Source organism: Lontra canadensis, unplaced genomic scaffold (assembly GCF_010015895.1).
Source record: "Lontra canadensis isolate GAN:19392208 unplaced genomic scaffold, GSC_riverotter_1.0 scaffold39, whole genome shotgun sequence".
In the NCBI taxonomy this organism is placed as follows: Eukaryota; Metazoa; Chordata; class Mammalia; order Carnivora; family Mustelidae; genus Lontra; species Lontra canadensis.
Window position 1 is genome coordinate 728,432 of NW_022631033.1, and position 20,427 is coordinate 748,858.

The window sequence follows — 20,427 nt, forward strand, 5'->3', positions numbered from 1 at the left end:
GAAACCTGCAGGACGGCAAGCAGGGACAGGGAGTGCGCAGGGGTCTGCTTCTGAAGCGATAACCATGCCTGGAGATAGTGGGGTGTTTGCACGATTTTGTGAATATACTAAAAATCACTGTGCTGAATGCTCTGAAATGGTTAAAAGAGGTTAAGTGAATTTAATCTAAAAAAAAATAAATTAAGGTGCCTGGATGGCTCCGTCGGTTAAGTGTGGGACTCTTGATTTCGGCTTAAGTCTTGACCTCAGTGTCGCGGGCTTGGCCTTGGCTCTGCGCTCCACGGGGACTCTGTGCCTCTGCTGTCCAACCACAGCCCAGCCTGTGGACGGCATGGCTGGTGCTCAGAGACCCCAGAAGACCCCCGCACGGCCGCGTGTGCCTCCTCGAAGGAACAGCTGTGGGGCCGTGTGAACCAGTGGTTTCCGCGTGGCAAACACGCTCCGAACTGAACTTCACAATGGTATTTTCATGATTAATTAATGTCTCCACGCCTGACGGCGGTATTAACAGGGACCTGCTGACACGAAGGGACTGAGCACTAAGTATGGTGCAGAGACACTGCCCAGAGGCTCCGGAGCCACCTGCCAGTGTGAGCGCCTTGTACGAAGTGTGGGAATGGGACGGACCCAGCCCCTGAAGCTAGAGCCCCCCGCCGCGGCGCACAGACGGGAGCTGCCACGACTCCCAGAGCCATCTCTTCACCGTGCTCAGGATGGGAGGCCCAGAGTCACGGCACTGGCTTTGACCCCGTGACATCCATGTGAAGAGCAGCGCTCCAGGCCCGCGAGGGCAGTGTGGCAGAGGGCCAGCCCGCAGCGACCTGTGCCCCTGGGGATGCCGTGCGCTTCTGACAGGTGTGAGCTCATGCACGTGGACACAGACGCCCTCGTCTGATGTTCCGCCAGCCTTATCCCTGGTGGCTAATCACTGGTACAGCTGTCCAGTTACAAGACGGAAGAAGGTGCAACCAAACCCTAAAGCCAACATTTTGGCCAAGATTACGAATGTCAATTCGGTAAAATTTGGAGAGAAAAGCAGGGGCAGCACGCCTTCCCCGCAGCACTCCGCCTCCTGAACTGGGTCGTGTGGACTCCCGAACTGCCGTGTTTCTGGCTGGAGGCCCGCAGCAGAGACCTGTGTCACTCAGGGCCAGGAGGCAGGAGTCTGGGGTCCCCTGGCAGCAGGCTCCTCCTGGGCCTCTCTCCTCAGCGTGTACATGTTGTCTCTCCCCAGGTGCTCCCGTGCTCAGCCCCCAGTGCGGGTCTGTGTCCCGACCACCTCTCGTGACTGGCGCTGGGCAGTCGTACCACGTGAGGACCGGCCCTCGCGACCTCTGCCACCTCCTAAAGGCCCAGTCTCCAAAGATAAGCACACCCTGTGGCACAGGGGTTGGGGCCTTGATGAGGGACCTGGGGACACGGTTCAGCGCTCACAGGTACAGGTCACTTGAAAAGGGACACACAGCATTCCTTAGGGTTGGTGCAGGTGCTGGGGACATCCCCGTGCGCTGGGCCCTGCTCAAGGGCAGCGGTGGCTCCCTCACAGCCAGGAGTCCCCACAGAGCTGGGAGGGGGCACCGTCATCAGCATGGCCCGGCACAGGGCAAGGACACGGAAAGGGAGCGCGGCACATGTGGGTTTGTCTTGGAGGAACAGCACACATGTAGCGACCCTGTCCGTGAAAGGTCAGGGAATGCATCTCTGTGACCGCCTGTACCCACCCGCACCAGCACAGCACCCGCCGCATTGGCTGATGGCCAGCAGGTTTCGTGGGCTTGCCCATGCGGAGCCGGCCTCGGGGGCAGCAAGCACAGTGGCGGGACTCCTGGGCGGCTGCTGAGGTCAAGCCAAGGGTGCGTGGTCACATATGTGTGCCCAAGGAACTAACTTGTCCCTTCCATCATGGTCACTCCGCGGGGCTTGCAGCCAGGAACAGAGTCACGTGGGAACAAAGGCCAGTGCAGGCTCACACCAGAGGAAACAGAAGCAAGGATGGGGGCTCAGAGCACGGTCTGTGTGTGTCCGACCTCGCCCGGTGTCTCCCTGCATCTCCCTCCCAGCCGGAGACCCTGTGCTACTGGGGTACCAGTTCACAAGGCTCCGCTGCAGACCATCATCCTGCTTGAGGAGCTCAGACAGACCCGTGCCAAAGACCGGTGGATAAGGGACAAAAGCAGGAGAGCTGTCAGGAGCCCGTGCAGCATGGACACAAGCCAGGCAGTGCCGGGATAGAGTGACAGTGGCATAGGAAAGACAAAGCCAGCGGGCTCACCGGTCATCTCTGGGACCAGAGAAGGGTTTGCAAGTGAACTCAAGCACCTAGCAGAGTCCTGAACTGGTCTTTGACAGAGGGCCCACCCCTGGCTCCTCTACCGGAGCGCAGTGGACTTGAGTGTGTGGGGACAGGCATCCTGGAGCTCAGCACCCACTGCAGCCAGCCAGAGCCTCCTGCTCCGGGGCAGGCTGTCGCCAGGAAACCGATGGTGACCCCCCCAACCCCGCAAGCCCCTCACCTGTCAACCTGGGGACCTCTTCAGCGGCCACTCTCCTGGCTGGTTTGTCAGACGCTGGAGTCACAGGTGCGCTCTTTACTTGGCTGCAGGGAACACGAGGGAAAAGCCTCTTCAGCACTTTTCCCACAAACACTACAGCCAGTTAACAAAGAGAAGAAAAGGAAGAATTATTCATGGCAATTTAAGTCACAGGTGGATTTTGTATGAAACAGAGACACAGCCTGACATTACCACCAGAGAGAAATGGAAATGTGTGCGAAGACAGCCTAGCACTGTCCTCCCAAGGACCCCCAGCACTATCCATCAGGAGACCCTCAGGACTATCCCCCAGAGGACCCCCAGCACTGTCCCCCCAGGACCGTCCATCAGAGGACCCACCCCAGCACTGGCCCCCCAGGACCATCCATCAGAGGACTCACCCCAGCACTGGCCCCCAAGGACTCCTAGGACCATCCATCAGAGGACCCCCGGGACCGCCCATCAGAGGACCCCCAGGACTGTTCATCAGAGGACCCCCGGGACCGCCCATCAGAGGACCCCCAGGACTGTTCATCAGAGGACCCCCAGGACCATCCATCAGAGGACCCCCGGGACCGTCCATCAGAGGACATCCCCAGCATGATCCTTCAAGGGCCCCTGCACTTCCCAACAGGGGACCCCCAGCCCAGAGGACCCCCTCCCCACAGGCCTGGCAGCCTGGCATGCCCACAGGTGTGGACACATGGGACAGGAGCCAGGCTGGGAAGAGAGGGCCGCAGGCCTGGGTGGTGGTGAGTATGAACTCAGGGGTTTACTTGTGGGTTTCTAAGTGGTCTTTCTTCCCTCCAATGTTCTTATCTTTCTGAGTTTCTCTGTAAAGCACCAACTATGAGCCAGTTTTGAATTTGGGGTTCAGGCACTGGGTACGACATGTCCCCTGACGGGGCTGGTCCACGTGCAGTTCATACGGCAGGCCCCAGGGCCAGGTGTGCCACCGGGAGACAGGCAGCACTGGCCGCTCGCTCCAGCACACCTGCTCGGGCTCGCGGCTGTGGTCGGTAACACACGCTCGGCTTGCACACGCTCGTGTTGGGTTCAGCTGGCATTCTGCTCTAACTGGGAAAAAAGCTGTCATAATGAATAAATATTTCTGTCCTGATGGAAGTATAGAAAGGGACAGGCACGAGTCTCAAAACAGAATCCTGGAAAAGGTGAGGGAAAGGTTGACAAAATGAATTTGTAAATTTAGAAACGACTCAACAGAACAGGACACTCGCTCTAGGGGGACGGGCAGCCGAGCGGCAGAAACCAGATCGCTGGGAGCCAGCACTTGGGGACTCCAGATTCTTGGTGGGTGGCACAGTCCCACCACAGCTGGGGGTGTGCGGACACGCAGCCTCCCAGTTTCACCCCCCTACTGGGTGGCAGGCGTCCCTACCAGGAATAACTCCCATTGACCCGTTCTAGTGTTAAGAACAGAATTTGGTTTCAAAATTCCAAAGGGCTCCCTCCGCAGTGGTGACTCCTCAGAGAACCCACTGGAGTGCAGCTGGCGGCTCCCAGGGAGGAAGGGGTCCCCTTCTGCAGCAGGGGCTCCTTGGGGTGAAGGAAAGCAGTCCATGCTAATGACATCAGCATTTAGGACCACAGGTCCTAGCAGTGAAAGATTTCTCATGCACTCGTATTGAGTTGAATGTTCTACAACATCATCGGTACCAGGGGACCCGGTACAAAGTGTGTTTCCGAAACCATCTGCTGAGGGGCAATGTTCTCACTGCCTTCTGCGGAACGGGTTCCAGGCATGTGCCTGGGAGCGTCACCCAACTGGAACGGTGGGGACAAAGAGCCTGTTTGCATGACGTTGACAAGAAACGTGTGGTGGTACTCAGCGACATATGGGAGGGAAGTTTCCAGAGTTTTGGTTAGAAACGACAGTTATGGGTGACTTCTTACGAGGCAGAGACAAACGTTCCATTCCACCCCTGCTGGGTAGGACACTGGGTTAAGACGAGCTGAGCGCCAGCATTTCCCACCATGAAATGGGCACAGTGAACATGAATTCCTTTTCAATGCCATTACTGGTTTTAAAATCTAACAGTTGAGTATAGAAAAGGGAGAGTATGTTCCACTTTTAACGAAGGCATTATAGGTGCAAGGATGGCCCTCTCGTGTGCTATGCATCGGAGGCCAGGGACGGTGCTGGTGAGCAGCACACTTCTGGAGGGAAGCAGGGGAGCGGGCTCCCACACGGGCTGGCTGGGCTATCTCCTGACTGGGGCAAACTGCTTTCGTGTTCCATTTGAAAAGGCTCTTCTGAAAAAAGAAATGGAGATAGGAACTTTTTCTTGTGTAATATCCCACTCTGAAAAAAATGAAAGATGAGTAAAAATATGTGGTACAGAAAAAGCATCCCATCGACATCAGGAATGGTTTTCTCTTAAAAAAAAGTTCAGTCTGATCACAAAGTAATACGCATTCCCTCAATATTTGTATACACAGTCTATTTCACTTAAAATGGGGGCAAAGCCATACACCTATTTCTATAAATACACACTGTGCATTTGGAGAGCTTGTAACGGGTGAGAGTAGAAATGTTCACTCATTGTGATTCTCTAGGCAACTATATCAAAACCTCTGTCGTTATCCCTAGAAACCACTGTCTTTGGAAAAGCAGGACTTGGAGAGGAAAAATAGAACGTGTGTAGAGCTAATCTGGAAGCCTGAGGAAGGAAATCAGTTCCAAAGCTGTCTTTTAAAGGGTGGATGTCACTGGGAAGGAGTAAGACCGATGGGACCCCACACTCCCTGAAATGACACAAAAATAGGAGGGACCCCAAAATAGCGACACATAACCTTAAAAATGTTGAGAGGGGGCGCCGGGGTGGCTCAGTGGGTTGAGCCTCTGCCTTCAGCTCGGGTCATGATCTCGGGGTCCTGGGATCGAGCCCCATGTCAGGCTCTCTGCTCAGCAGGGGGCCTGCTTCCCCACCTCTCTCGGCCTGCCTCTCTGCCTGCTTGTGATCTCTCTTTCTCTGTCAAATAAATAAATAAAATCTTAAAAAATAATAAAAATGTTGAGAGGAAAATGCAGAAATAGGTTTATGACATACCTTTACAGAGTTTCCAGTGAAAAGACATACAAGTGGAAAAGTGATTATCTAGAATTGAGAGTCGCCAGGATTTTTGAAACCTTATTTAATTGAAAATTGCTATCAAAAACAGAACTAGGGGCACCTGGGTGGCTCAGTCATTAAGCGTCTGCCTTCGGCTCAGGTCATGATCACAGGGTTCTGGGATCGAGTCCCGCATTGGGCTCTCTGCTCAGTGGGGAGCCTGCTTCTCCCTCTCCTACTCCCTCTGCTTGTGTTCCTTCCCTCGTTGTGTCAAATAAATAAATAAATAAAATCTTAAAAAAAACAAAACCAAGACTGGAAAACGATATTAATAGAAGCTTAGTGGCTGAGTGCTGGTGCCCAATACCTCACCGATGCCTTAGCAAGGGGCAAACCTTCCAGGGCACGCCAGCGACAGACATGCATGCACCGCTCACTGCTCAGCGAGAACAGAGACGTCCTCCACCTTAGCAAATCCTGGGCCACGTCACCCCCGCTGCCATCCTGATGAAGATGTAGCAGGTTTCAACACTTTAAGTTAAAATTTACCAGAGTCTCTGTACTCTTGCAATCGGATATTTTGAGTTCTCTCTTTTCAGGATAGACTATGTTTGAACATCTGCTGAGTATCTACCAGCTGACACATAGCTTTCTCAACAACAGTCAACATTTTATTTTTTGCATTTTATCTCAATAACGAGGCAAGGTATTTAACCATTGTCTATAATCTAGGAATAAATTGATAATAGCACTCTATCACTGCATAAGAAAAGAAAGTTCAGGATAATATGCTAATTTAATGAATGATAATTTCTTAATGAGCTTCATAATAGAATCATAAATGAAAGAATAATTAGCTAAGATTTAAGCAAGAGCTGGCAAGCTTCCTGAAGTTTTAATTAAGAGGGAAGCAGTGCTCGAGGAAGCAAGATGGCAGAGAAGTAGCAGACTGAAATACATCAGGTCCCAAGAGATCAGCTAGATGGGTATCAAACCATTCTGAACACCTACGAACTCAACAGGAGATGGAAGAGCAGAGGAGCAGTGATTCTAGGAACACAAAATTGACCACTTTCTGAAAGGTAGGACATGCGGAGAAGTGAATCCGAAGTGACAGGAAGATAGAGCACGGGGGAGGGGCCAGCTCCCGACCAGCAGGGGAGTAATGGAGCACAAAATTGGAATTGTAGAAGTCTGCTCCACAGAGGGATGTCGCTCCAGAGGCTAAGCAGGGGTGGAGCCCTCAAGAGGACAGTGTGGTCTCAGGTCCCGTGGGGTCACAGAAGGATCTGGGGGGTGTCTGAGTGTCACAGAGCTCTCAGGTATTGGAGCGGGGAAGCTGGTGGCAGAGACAGAGCCAAGGAGTGAGCTCTCTGCTCGGGGTTATCTTAAACTGTGATCTGTGGCACAGTTAGGCCACTGCTCTTTGAGATGGGACCCCACAAGATCCGGGGAGACACCCTTGGAGAAGTAGCGCAGCAGGAATCTGCTAGGTTTGGAGACTCCAAATGGGGCCGCGCGCCAGAGACAGACACATTCGGTCATAGGCCGGTGAGCTCGGAGCATGGCAGGAGACCAGGCAGACGGGAGGGACTGATGGTTTTTCTCCAAGGGCGCACTGAGGAGTGGGGTCCCGAGCTCTTGGCTCCTCCAGCTGGACAGGGTGACCGCCATCTTTGTTCCTGTCCTCCAGAGCTCTACGGAAAGTGCGGAGGGAAGAAAAGCTTCCAAAAGCGAACCCGAGCAGATTACTTAGCCCGGCCCCTGGCAAGGGCGGCGTAATTCCACCTCTAGCAAAGACATTTAAGAATCACAGCAACAGGCCCCTCCCCCAGAAGATCAGCAAGAATATCCAGCCAAGACCAACTTCACCAATCAACAAGATCTGCCGAACTCCAGAGCCAAAGGAAAGCAGCAAAGAGAATTCACAGCTTTTTTCCATGATCCTTTAGCCTTTTGAAGTTAAATTTTTAAAATTTTATTTTGTTCTTATTCTATTTTTTTTCTTTTCCTCTTTCTTCTTTTAACATTTTTAACTATTTTATCTTATCAATACCTTTTAAAAAATCTTCTTAAATTTTCATTGTCATACTCATATTTTATCCCTTCATTGTATTTAAACTTATTTTTAGTTTACATATAGGTTTTTTTTTTCTTTAATATTTTGGGATACACTTTCCTCTAATAAATCAAAATATACCCTAAATCTAGCACATGGCTTTGTTCTAATCTCCAGCCTGATCATATTCTCTCCTTTTTTTTCTTTTTCCAACCAACTTATCTTATCAATTCCTACTTTAGAATATTTTTAAATTTTCATCTTTATAGTCATATTCCATCCCTTCATCATGTTTACTCTTATTTTTGCATACATATATGTATGTTTTCTTTCTTTAAAATTTTGGTAGGTAGTTTCTTCTAAGAGATCAGAATACACCCAAAATCAAGTGGGTGGATTCTGGTATACTCACCAGTCTAATATATATATTTTTTCATTTTTTATTTTTTTTCGACCTTTCTTCTCCCCCCAGGAGTTTTGGGTCTTTTCTGATTTGGTTACCACACATTTTTCTGGGGTCTTTACCCCCTTTTAGTGTTTTATTCTTTCGTTCATATATTCTTACCTGGATAAAATGACAAGGCGGAAAAACTCACTACAAAAAAAAGAACAAGAGGCAATACCGACAGCTAGGAACCTAATCGATATGGACATTGGTAATATGTCAGAACTAGAGTTCAGAATGATGCATTATCAAGGTGTTAGCTGGGATCGGAAAAGGCATGGAAGATATCAGAGAATCCTTTTCTCAAGAAATAAAATTTTTTTCTGGAGAAATAAAAGAACTAAAATCTAATGAAGTAGAAATAAAAATAGCTATTAATGAGGTGCAATAAAAAATGGAGGCTCTTACTGCTAGGATAAATGAGGTAGAAGAGAGAATTAGTGCTACAGAAGACCAAATGTCACAGAATAAAGAAGTTGAGCAAAAGAGAGACAAACAACTAGTGGACCACGAAGGGAAAGTCCGAGAGATAAGTGATACCATAAGATGAAACAATATTAGAATAATTGGGATTCCAGAAGAAGAGAGAGAGGGGCAGAAGGTATATTGGAGTGAATTATAGTAGAAAACTCCTCTAATACGGCAAAGGAAACAAGCATCAAAATCCAGGAGACACAGAGAACACCCTCAAATCAATAAAAATAGGTCCACACCCCGTCATCTAATAGTAAAATCTACAAGTCTTAGTGACAAAGAGAAAATCCTGACAGCATCTCGGGACACAAGGTCTGTAACATACAATGGTAGAAATATTAGATTGTCAGCAGACTTATCCACAGAGACCTGGCAGGCCAGAAAGAACCGGCATGATATAGTCAGAGCACTAAACTAGAAAAATATGCAGCCAAGAATACTATATCCAGCTAGACTGTCATAGAAAACAGAAGGAGAGATAAAAAGTTTCCAGGGCAAACAAAAATTGAAAGAATTTGCAAACAGCAAACAAGCTTTACAGGAGATATTGAAAGGGGACCCCTAAGCAAAGAGAAGGCCTAAAAGTAATAGCGCAGAAAGGAACAGAGGCAATATACAGTAACAGTCACCTTACAGGCAATACAATGGCACTAAATTCTTATCTTTCAATGGTTACCCTGAATGTAAATGGGCTAAATGCCCCAATGAAAAGACATAGGGTATCAGAATGGATAAAAAAACAAGACCCATCGATATGCTATCTACAAGAAACTCATTTTAGACTCAAACATACCTCCAGATTTAAAATGAGGGGGTGGAAAACAATTTACCATTCTAATGGACATCAAAAGAAAGCTGGGGTGGCAATCTTTATATCAGATAAAGAAGATTTTAAGCCAAAGACTATAATAAGAGACAAGGAAGGACACTATATCATACTCAAAGGGTCTATCCAACAAGAAGATCTAACAATTTTAAATATCTATGCCCCTAACATGGGAGCAGACAATTATATAAACCAATTAATAACAAAATCAGAGAAACACATCGACAATAATACAATAATAGTAGGGGACTTTAACACCCTCTCACTGAAATGGACAGATCATCCAAGCAAAAGATCAACAATGAAATAAAAGCCTTAAATGACACACCAGGCGAGATGGACAACACAGATAAATTCAGAACATTCCATCGCAAAGCAACAGAATATACATTCTTCTCTAGTGCACATGGAACATTCTCCAGAATAGATCACATCCTGGGTCACAAATCATGTCTCAACTGGTACCAAAAGATTGGGATCATTCCCTGCATATTTTCAGACCACAATGCTCTGAAGCTAGAATTCAATCACAAGAGGAAAGTTGGAAAGAACTCAAGTACATGGAAACTAAAGAGCATCCTACTAAAGAACGAATGGGTCAACCAGGATATTAAAGAAGAATTGAAAAAATTCATGGAAACAAATGAAAATGAAAACACAACTGTTCAAAAATCTGTGGGACACAGCAAAGGCGGTCCTGAGAGGAAAGTATATAGCGATACAAGCCTTTCTCACGAAGCAAGAAAGGTCTCAAGTACACAACCTAACCCTACACCTAAAGGAGCTGGAGAAAGAACAGCAAAAAAAGCCTAAACCCAGCAGGAAAAGAGAAATCCTAAAGATCAGAGCAGAAATCAATGAAATAGAAACCAAAAGAATAGTAGAACAGATCAATGAAACTAGGATCTGGTTCTTTGAAAGAATTAATAAGATTGATAAACCCCTGGCCAGACTTATCAAAAAGAAAAGAGAAAAGACACAAATTAATAAAATCATGAATGAAAGAGGAGAGATCACAACCAACACCAAAGAAATACGAACAATTATAACAACATATTATGAGCAACTATATGCCAGCAAATTAGACAATGTGGAAGAAATGGAAGCATTCCTAGAGACATATAAACACCAAACATTTAAAGAAGAATTAATACCTATTCTCCTGAAACTGTTCCAGAAAATAGAAATGGAAGGAAAACTTCCAAACTCATTTTATGAGGCCAGCATTACCTTGATCCCAAAACCAGACAAAGATTCCATCCAAAAGAAGAATTACAGAATAATATTGTTGATGAACATGGATGCAAAAATTCTCACCAAAATACTAGCCAATAGGATTCAACAGTACATTAAAAGGATTATTCTCCACGACCAAGTGGGATTTATTCCTGGGCTGCAAGGCTGGTTTAACTACCACAAATCAATCAATGTGATAAAATACATTAATAAAAGAAAGAACAAGAACCATATGATACTCTCAATAGATGCTGAAAAAGCATTTGACAAAGCACAGCATCCTTTCTTGATCAAAACTCTTCACAGTGTAGGGATAGAGGGTACATACCTCAATATCATCAAAGCCGTCTATGAAAACCCCACAGCAAATATCATTCTCAATGGGGAAAAACTGAAATTTTTTTCCCCTAAGGTCAGGAACATGGCAGGGATGTCCACTTTCACCACTGCTATTCAACATAGTACTAGAAGTCCTAGCCTCAGCAATCAGACAACAAAAAGAAATTAAAGGCATCCAAATTGGCAAAGAAGAACTCAAACTCTCACTCTTTGCAGATGATATGATACTTTATGTGGAAAACCCAAAAGACTCCACCCCAAAACTGCTAGAACTCATACAGGAATTCAGTAAAGTATCAGGATATAAAATCAATTTACAGAAATCAGTTGCATTTCTGTACACCAAGACAGAAGAAAGAGAAATTAAGGTGTCAATCCCATTTACAATGGTACCCAAAACCATAAGATATGTAGGAATAAACCTAACCAAAGAGGCAAAGAATCTGTACTCAGCAAACTATAAAGTACTCATGAAAAAAATTGAGGAAGACACAAAGAAATGGAAAAACATTCCATGCTATGGGTTGGAAGGGCAAATATTGTGAAAATGTGTATGCTACCAAAAGCAATCTACACGTTTAATGCAATCCCTATCAAAATACCATCAATTTTTGATATGGAACAAATAATCCTAAAATTTATATGGAACCACAAAAGACCCTGAGTAGCCAGAGGAATATTGAAAAAGAAAGCCAAAGTTGGTGGCATCACAATTCCAGACTTCAAGCTCTATTACAAAGCTGTCATCATCAAGACAGTATGGTACTGGCACAAAAACAGACACACAGATCAATGGAACAGAATAGAGAGCCCAGAAATAGACCCTCAACTCTATGGTCAACTAATCTTCAACAAAGCAGGAAAGAATGTCCAATGGTAAAAAGACAGTCTATTCAACAAATGGTGTTAGGAAAATTGGACAGCCACATGCAGAAGAATGAAACTGGACCATTTCCTTACACCACACACAAAAATAGACTCAAAATGGATGAAAGGCCTCAATGTGAGACAGGAATCCACCCAAATTCTTGAGGAGAACACAGGCAGCAACCTCTTCGACCTCAGCCGCAGCAACTTCTTCCTAGGAACATTGCCAAAGGCAAGGGAAGCAAGGGCAAAAATCAACTATAGGGACTTCATCAAGATCAAAAGCTTTTACACAGCAAAGGAAACAGTCAACAAAACCAAAAGAAACTGACAGAATAGGAGACAATATTTGCAATCGACATATCAGATAAATGGCTAGTATCCAAAATCTATAAAGAACTTCTCAAACTCAACACCCAAAGAACAACGAATCAAATCAAGAAATGGGCAGAAGACATGAACAGACATTTCTGCAAAGAAGACATCCAGATGGCCAACAGACACAAGAAAAAGTGCTCCACATCACTCAGCATCAGGGAAAAACAAATCAAAACCACAGTGAGATCCCACCTCACACCAGTCAGAATGGCTAAAATTAACAAGTCAAGAAACGACAGATGTTGACGAGGATGCAGAGAAAGGGGAACCCTCCTACACTGTTGGTGGGAATGTAAGCTGGTGCAGCTGCTCTTGAAAATAGCATGGAGGTTCCTCAGAAAGTCAAAAATAGAGCTACCCTATGACCCAGCAACCGCACTACTGGGTATTTACCCTAAAGATACAAACGTAGTGATCCAAAGGGGCACAGGCACCCAAATGTTTATAACACCAATGTTCACAATAGCCAAACTATGGAAAGAACTTAGATGTTCATCAACAGACGAATGGATAAAGAAGATGTGGTATATATATATATATATGTATATATATATATATATGTATATATATATATATATATATATATGCATACACACAATGGAATACTATGCAGTCATCAAAAGAAATGAAACCTTACCATTTGCAATGATGTGGATGGAACTAGAGGGTATTATGCTGAGCGAAGTAAGTCAATCAGAGAAAGACAATTATCATATAATGTCTCTGATATGAGGAATTGGAGAGGCAGGGTGGGGGGTTCCGGGGGTAGGGAAGGAAAAATGAAACAAGATGGGATCGAGAGGGAGACAAATCATAAGAGACTCTTAATCTCACAAAGCAAACTGACAGTTGCTGCAGGGGAGGGGGTCAGGGAGAGGGTGGCTGGGTTATGGACATTGGGGAGGGTATGTGATATGGTGAGTGCTGTTCAGTATATAAGCCTGACGATTCACAGACCTCTACCCCTGGGACTAATAATACATTATATGTTAATAAAAATAATTTTTAAAAATGGGGCACCTGGGTGGCTCAGTAGGTTAAAGCCTTTGCCTTCGGCTCAGATCATGATCCCAGGGTCCTGGGTTCGAGCCCCGCATCGGGCCCTCTGCCCAGCAGAGAGCCTGCTTCCTCCTCTCTGTCTCTGCCTGCCTCTCTGCCTACTTGCGATCTCTGTCAAACAAATAAATAAAATCTTTTAAAAAAATAATAAAAAAAAAAAAGAGGGTAGCAGTGTTCAAAATAAAGCCAGAAATGGCGCTCAAAGGGGCCACAAAAGGAACTTACTCCCTGACCAGTCTCATGTGCTCTCCCAACTAAGGGTTATGTAGACACTGAATATTCATTTTCTCCCCAAACTCTCACATTAAAAAAAATTCCAAACTTTGTCCACAATATCTCCTTGCAGATTTTCTAACTTGACTTACTGCATCAGCTGTCAGAAGAGCTGTCCCAGCCACAACTGTTCCCACCAGGGACACAGCAGGGACACGGGCCAGCTGGCTCTGCATCTCCTGGCCTCACCGAGCACACCGAGGGACCCGAGCGCAGCCCATGAGGCTCCCAGGCCCTGCAGAAACTTGCTTTACTATCCTGCATATACAGGATAACCGAGCATGTCTAGTCCAGTACTTTTACTTTGTGCAGTTTCATGCGCGTTGGCTTTTTCACCCACCAGATCCCAGATTCCACCCACAGCACGCAAGGCAAGAGTGGCAGCCGGGTCACCCGCAGGAGTGGCTCAGCAGACCCCCTGCTTTGGGAGGGCTCCGGGAGGACACAGACGAGGAGATGCCTGCTCCTCGCTGTCCTGAATGAAACCCACCTCCGCTTAGGGACCAGGCCTCCTGCTACTGTGTCTTGGAGGCTGGGTGCTACGGCCTGCTCTCCAGCCCCTAAGCCAGACACGCTGGGGCCTCCGCTGCACGACGTGTTCCCACGCTGCTGGCCTGGCCACTCTGTCCCTGTCAGCTGGGCTGTGACCTCGGACCTCGCACTTCGCCCCTCTCCCGCCCGAATCATCTGGACGTGCCAACATGACCACAAGCCACCTGCCCTTGGTCTTCAGTGTGCAGCTGCCCCGAGCAACGCAGGGTTTGGGCACGGACCCCTGTGCAGCGGAAAATCCCCGTGTACTTCTGACCCCAACTTCGCCACAGCCCACTGCCGGCCAGAAGCCTGACCGGTAACACCAACAAGGCGCCAGCGCGCTGTGTGTGTGCTGCGTCGCGCGTCGTATATTCTCCCAACGGAAACCACAGAAAAGAAACGCCACTAAGAAAATCACAAGGAAAGAAACACACATTTTCTACACTGTACTCAGGGGAAAAACCCAGGTCCAAGCTTGCCGGCTGGGGACGCTGCCCGCCCAGCCCAGCCCACTCCTAGGGAACAGCGAAGCAGGGTACGGACCCCCGAGCCCGGCCTCCCCCACCCTCACCGCACCAGGCGCAGCACCCTCGGCCCAGCCTCCCCACCGTCCGCACCAGGAGCAGCGTTCCTCTGCCTAGATCATCCCAGGCTGCCACCCCATCGCCCGAAGCCACAGAAACTGTTCCGAGCAGCCAGTCCCGAGTCATTCACCCTGTCCTGCCTGCCCATCCCATGGAAACCCCATCGAAGGTCATGGTCTCAGTCGTCCCCTGCCTCCGGACCTAGCGCTTCCCCCGGCGGGGCCCAGCATGGGGGTGGCCTGGCGTGCCTTCCTCTCTAGGACCCACGAGCATGCTGACCGTGGTTTTCCGGAGCCCCTGCTCCGTGCCCTCCTGCAGCTGCACCTGACTCACCACATCGTGAAAGAACCCAGGGCGGCCCCCAGCCTACAGACGAGACAACTAAGGGTTACAGGGGATAGAGGAGGCCCACCTCCCTTGGAACAGTGGCAACTGGTCTGAGGGGATAGAATCCGCTCTATCCACGTACCCCAACCTGACTTGTGTCAAATCCCAAAGACGGCGGTCTGTAACCACCCACCAGGCATCTCTAGACTCCAGGGTCAGTCCCCACATGCAGTTTTCTCAGAAAACTTCTGTCCCCCAGGGCTGCTGCCTTACTCCCTGTTGTCTCCACCCACCCACAAAACCCAAACCACAAGCTGGACCTGCCCCTTCCCACAATGACCCTGTCCATTTTCAGATTTGTCTTTTATGGAGGCAAACAACCCCCTACCCCAGTGCTGGAAATGTATACCAGCTCACAGGTCCTACCCCAACATGGCTGCTTTGGGCAGCGGGGACTGGCATTCACCGACGGCACGGAGCCATCTGTCTGTCTGTTCCCTGGCTCATTCATTCAGGAAACGCTTTCTGAGCACAGGAAGCCTGCCTGGTAGAAGAATTCGGACAGGAACCTGGTGGTGACAAGCTGGGGGGCCGCTGTGTATGATGGGGGGTGCACACCATCACGGGAGCTGGAACATTGGGGTAGGGGTGCTGTTCCAGCCTCTGCCTGGGCAGCTTAGATGAGTAAGTAAAGCCAGGCTATTTCTACTGCAGAAGCCTCATAGGCACAAGGATGAAGCTGGGCTCCAAGAGCCCACCTGGCACCGGCCAGCCCTCTCTCAGATGCAAGGACACGGGGAAGAGGAAGAAGGCTGGGCCAGCTGGGACTGAGGCCACCTGCGGTTCAGCTCTTGTTCAGTGAGAGTCCCTGGAAGATAAGGGTCTTGTGGCAGCAAAGCCTCGGCTGGTCACACGCTTGCAGGAGAGGTGCCCCCTGGGAAGACCAGACGTGGCAGGAGCAAAGCCTCATCCAGAAGCAGCTGGACAGCATGCATTACACACACTTTCCCCACCGGGCGTGTGCCTGAGGGGCCCAGGCGGCGGGGCAGGTGCACACAGGTTAGGACTGGGCTCATCATCCCAGGGACGTGCACGTGCATGGAGGCGGGAAGGCCCGGCCACTCGCATAATCCTGGTGGCATGAGAGGCTGAGATGACCACTGCCCCTGGATGAGAAATCCTCAGGTTAACTGGCCCCAAGAGTGGGGGATGCTGGGTGAGAGAGAGGAGCCGGGGCACAGGCGTTCTGCCCTGTTCTTGACTTCAACCAATTCGCTTAATCCTCTCCACCTGCCACTCAGCTCGGAGATACAGGGCGGAGGGTGAGGGATGCAGCGTCCGAGGCACGCTGCAGGGCGGTGGGGAGGAGCAGGTGCCCCGGCTCGGAGACGGCGTCCCCGTGTGAAGAGCTCCCGTGCGGCTCAGGGCCCAATAGCTGAGCCGGCCCGCGGAGAAGTACACGGTCAGGTTCTCCCAGAACGGCTGAGCAGCTGGACCACGGTGCTCCGCTCAAGGCCGCTGTCTGGAAAGCCAGGAAGCACCTGTCAGGTCGGGGGACGGGGCACCACGCCCAGTCACTGTGTGAAGAGTTCGCTGTGCAGCTACTGAGGCCAGCACCGTGAGATGGGGACAGACAGCCCGCACCCCGCTGCGTCCCCAGAGCCTCCCACACCCACCCCGGCAGCTACCGCCCAATCCGCCTGGAGGCCGGCTCTGTTCCCAGCCGTTGGACTGCTGCCTCCCACCCGGCACCCCGCAACCAGCCGGTCCGCACCCCGTTCGGCATGTGATTACGAGTTGGAGAGTCACCTGGTCTCCCCTGGCGCGAAGGAAGCCACCTGAACCCCCACTCACAACCTGGGGGCCTCGGCTCAGTTACAGAGAGCTGTTTGTCTCAGGTGGGCCTGTGACCCCCAGAGGCCTGCAATCTGGCCCGGGAGACACCGCCTAGTACCCTTCACACACGTCCCCACACAAAACAGCACATTAAAAACAAACATTTTGCTTCTTACTCAAATCGTATGGCTGCAAAGGCCAAATGTCCTCCCCATGAATCCCCCAGTTTCGCTACAAACCATCTTGGGGGAAAACTGGGCTTCGGGAGGATTCACAACCTAGCGGAAGCACGCTGCCCTCAGGGAACGCCCTTGAGTCGTGGCTGCGGACCGCCGGCCAGCCCACCCCATCACACCTTCCTGGTCCGGGCCAGAGTGCACGTTCTCCTCGGATGTGGCTCGGCCGCAACCGTGACCCTGGCCCAAAGGAAGAGCCTGGAACCTGCCTAGAACGAAAGTGTCCCACTCCCTGCTGCGTTTCTGGGGCCCAAACGAGGTGCCACGCACAGCCAGCAGACTCCGGAACATTCGCTGTGTGAGCAAGCGTGAAGTGAGAGTTCTGCAGGCGACCCCGGGTCTCTGAAGGGGGCTGGGCAGTGAGAGAGCAGAACTGTGGGGCGGGTCTGCAGCAGCCACGGCCTTCTCCGCCCGCCACACAAACGGGGGGCTTCCACAAGTTGTCAGTGCTTACCGTCTTTCCAATTACAATCGCCCCCATAGGTGTTTCCGAAAACACAAGTGTTGTCCCAGAGACAAGCTCCTCCATGAGCGGGTTGAAAGGACTCAGAAAAGCACTATTTTGTTTCCTACTTCGGTTGTAGGCTTCTGAGACTAATCCACCCCTCCCGCCGCGATGTCGTAAAACCTCACTCAGACAGGTCTATCACCGGTCCGATGGCCAAAGGAGGCCGTGTCTGGAGAAGAAGGTCCGCAGCTGAGGACCTCAGACTGTCTCAACCCGGTGAGCTGCGAGGGTTCCGTCACGTTGAGCGGGTGCGCGCAGATGAGCTGCTTCCTGGCAGAGGGGAGCGCTGATGTGTCGGCTTGGAGGGCCCCAAGCACACCGGGAGGCGAGAAGGGTTTGAAGGGAAAGAGCGCTGTGCGGTGCGGGAAGGAGCCCGGTGCGACAGGGCAGGGCGACAGGGCAGGGCGCCCGGGCCGGCAGCCAGCTGCGGAGACCCAGGCCCGCCGCCTGGGCTGGGCCGGCTCTTTGCTCCTGCCTCCAGCGTGCGGAAGAACGGCCTGAGCACTCCGGATGTTTCAATGTTCACTTTGGAGACGAACATCTGACTTGTTAGAAATTAAGCATTTTAGCCTGTGATGATCTGTTTTTAAAACTCATAGGTAGAAGTCAGCACTCAGCGGGGTGCAGGACGCAGGGAGGCGCCCCCACAGTGTTCTCCTATAAAGGAAGCCGCTGAGATGCGCTATTTACTGCTCTCCACATTCTGCCTAGTGGGAAATGAGTTTCCTTTCCTTATTTCAAGCAAGTTCTTGTTAACTATAACAGACACTTGACTTCTCATTTCAAAGGGGGAATCCACATCCACTTTAAATGTAAAAAAGAAAAAATAAATAATCATGGCCTAAACCAATCCAAGTAACATAAGAAATGTATCAAGAACCTTCACTTTTACCTGAAACCATAAGCTCCTAGAAGAAAACATAGGTAAAGAGCTTCTCAGTATGGGTCTTGGTGATAAAGTTTTGGACAGGAAACCTAAAGCACAGGGAACAAAAGTGAAAATCCACAAGGGGGACACATCAAACCCAAAGGCTTCTGCACAAGAGAGAAACCCACAGGCACGAGGAGGAAGCCTGGGGACCAGGAAATGGTGCCTGCGAGTCACGCATCTGAAAGGGGTTCATGCCCAGAATGGATGGAGAACGTACACAGCTCCACAGCAAAACACCAAGCTAATTAAAAGACGGGCAGAGGATCTGAACAGGAATTCTTCCACAGATGACACACAGAGGGCTGGTCACTCATCACCAGGGAAATGCAAATCCAAACCACGGCTGGAGACCACCTCACAGCCCTTGGAATGGCAACCATCAAACAGGCAAAAAATAGCAAGTGTTGGCCACGATGCGAGAAAGGGGACCCTCTCACACTGCGGCTGGGAAGGCAAAGTGCAGCAGCCACTCTGGAGAGCAGCACGGAGAGTCCTCAGAAAGTTACAAATGCAGCTACTCTACGACCCAGTGACTGCACTTTGGAATGTGCCTTCAGAGGAAACATAATCTGGAGCTCAAAGAGGTGTCGGCGCCCCCACATTCACTGCAGCGCTACTTACAGAGCGGAGACGCGGACCCGCCTAAGGGTGCACCCAGGGCGGAGGAGCACAAGAAGAGCTGCAGTGTGTTCACGTGATGGTGCACTCAGCAACCAAGAAAGAAGGAAATCTTGCCATTTGCAGCCACACGGGTGGACCTCGAGGGCCTTAAGCTAAATGAGATCGGTCAAAGACAAACACTTATACGTGGCATCTAAAAACCCCTGCGTAGGTACAGAGAACAGGTTAGTGGTCAGCAGAAGCCGGGAGGGTGGAGGGAAGAACTGGAGGAAAGTGGCCAAAAGTATAAACCTCCAGCTGTAGCCTCAGTGACTCCTGGGACCATAGCGTATGACGCCCTGTGCTCTGTTTGAAAGGGTTGCAGAAAGTCCTAAAGTTCTCACCACAAGGACAAACGTGGAGTTAACTTATGGAGTGCGGGACCCCCGGCCCAACACCCCCTGGACCCCAGAGCCCTGTCTACCTCCCACCTGGAGCCCAGGACCCGGGGCCATCCCCCCAGAGCCCTGTCCACCTCCCACACGGAGCTCCAGGCGGGGCACCTCCTGCCCCACCTGGACCCCCGGCGAATCCCCACAGATCCCAGAGCCCCGCCCACCTCCCACTTGGATCCCAGAGCCCACCTCCCTTCCCGACTCTGCACCCTGGCCCACCTCCCTCTGGTACCCCAGACCCAGAAGAGTGTTGGCGCTGGGGACCCTGAGGGACCACCTGGGTGGGCTGGCAGGACCCCAGGGACCCGAGTATCTCTGGAATCTGCATCCCAGCCCCGGTGTTCAGAGGCCCTAGACAGAGGAGACAAGGCCTGTGGGACCTCAAAGGATCAGGGAACACCTTTCCATGAGGGAATATGGGATTTGTGGGGCGGGGGGGTCCCCAAACCTTCGCAGGGACTTGCAACTTGTACTTCCCGGTGGGAGGTGGACAGGGCTCTGGGGTTGTGGGGGGATGGGCCGGGTCCCAGGCTCTGGGGGGAAGGTGGACAGGGCTCTGGGGTCCGGGAGGGAGGTGGACGGGGCTCTGGGCTGGGGGGGGTGGGTGGATGGGGCTCTGGGCTCCGGGGGAGAGGTGGATGGGGCTCTGGGATGCGGGGGGAGGTGGACGGGGCTCTGGGATGCGGGGGGAGGTGGACGGGGTTCTGGGCTCCGGGGGAGAGGTGGACGGGGCTCTGGGATGTGGAGGGGAGGTGGACGGGGCTCTGGGCTCCGGGAGGGGGGGAGGTGGACGGGGCTCTGGGCTCCAGGGGAGAGGTGGACGGGGCTCTGGGATGCGGGGGAAGGTGGACGGGG

General features: G+C 50.6%; 1 protein-coding gene across 1 annotated transcript in view; it reads right to left on the reverse strand.

Annotated features, from left to right (window-relative positions):
• Nucleotides 1-20,427, reverse strand: part of ERICH1 (glutamate rich 1) — a 74,293-nt gene that overhangs the window by 33,311 nt on the left and 20,555 nt on the right. Inside the window, exons 2-5 of the mRNA XM_032869983.1 lie at nt 17,729-17,856; nt 16,297-16,496; nt 14,947-15,045; nt 2,514-2,649 (exon numbers count right to left, since the gene is read on the reverse strand). Coding sequence (XP_032725874.1) covers nt 2,514-2,649; nt 14,947-15,045; nt 16,297-16,496; nt 17,729-17,856 — 563 coding nt within the window. The remainder of the gene's footprint in view (nt 1-2,513; nt 2,650-14,946; nt 15,046-16,296; nt 16,497-17,728; nt 17,857-20,427) is intronic.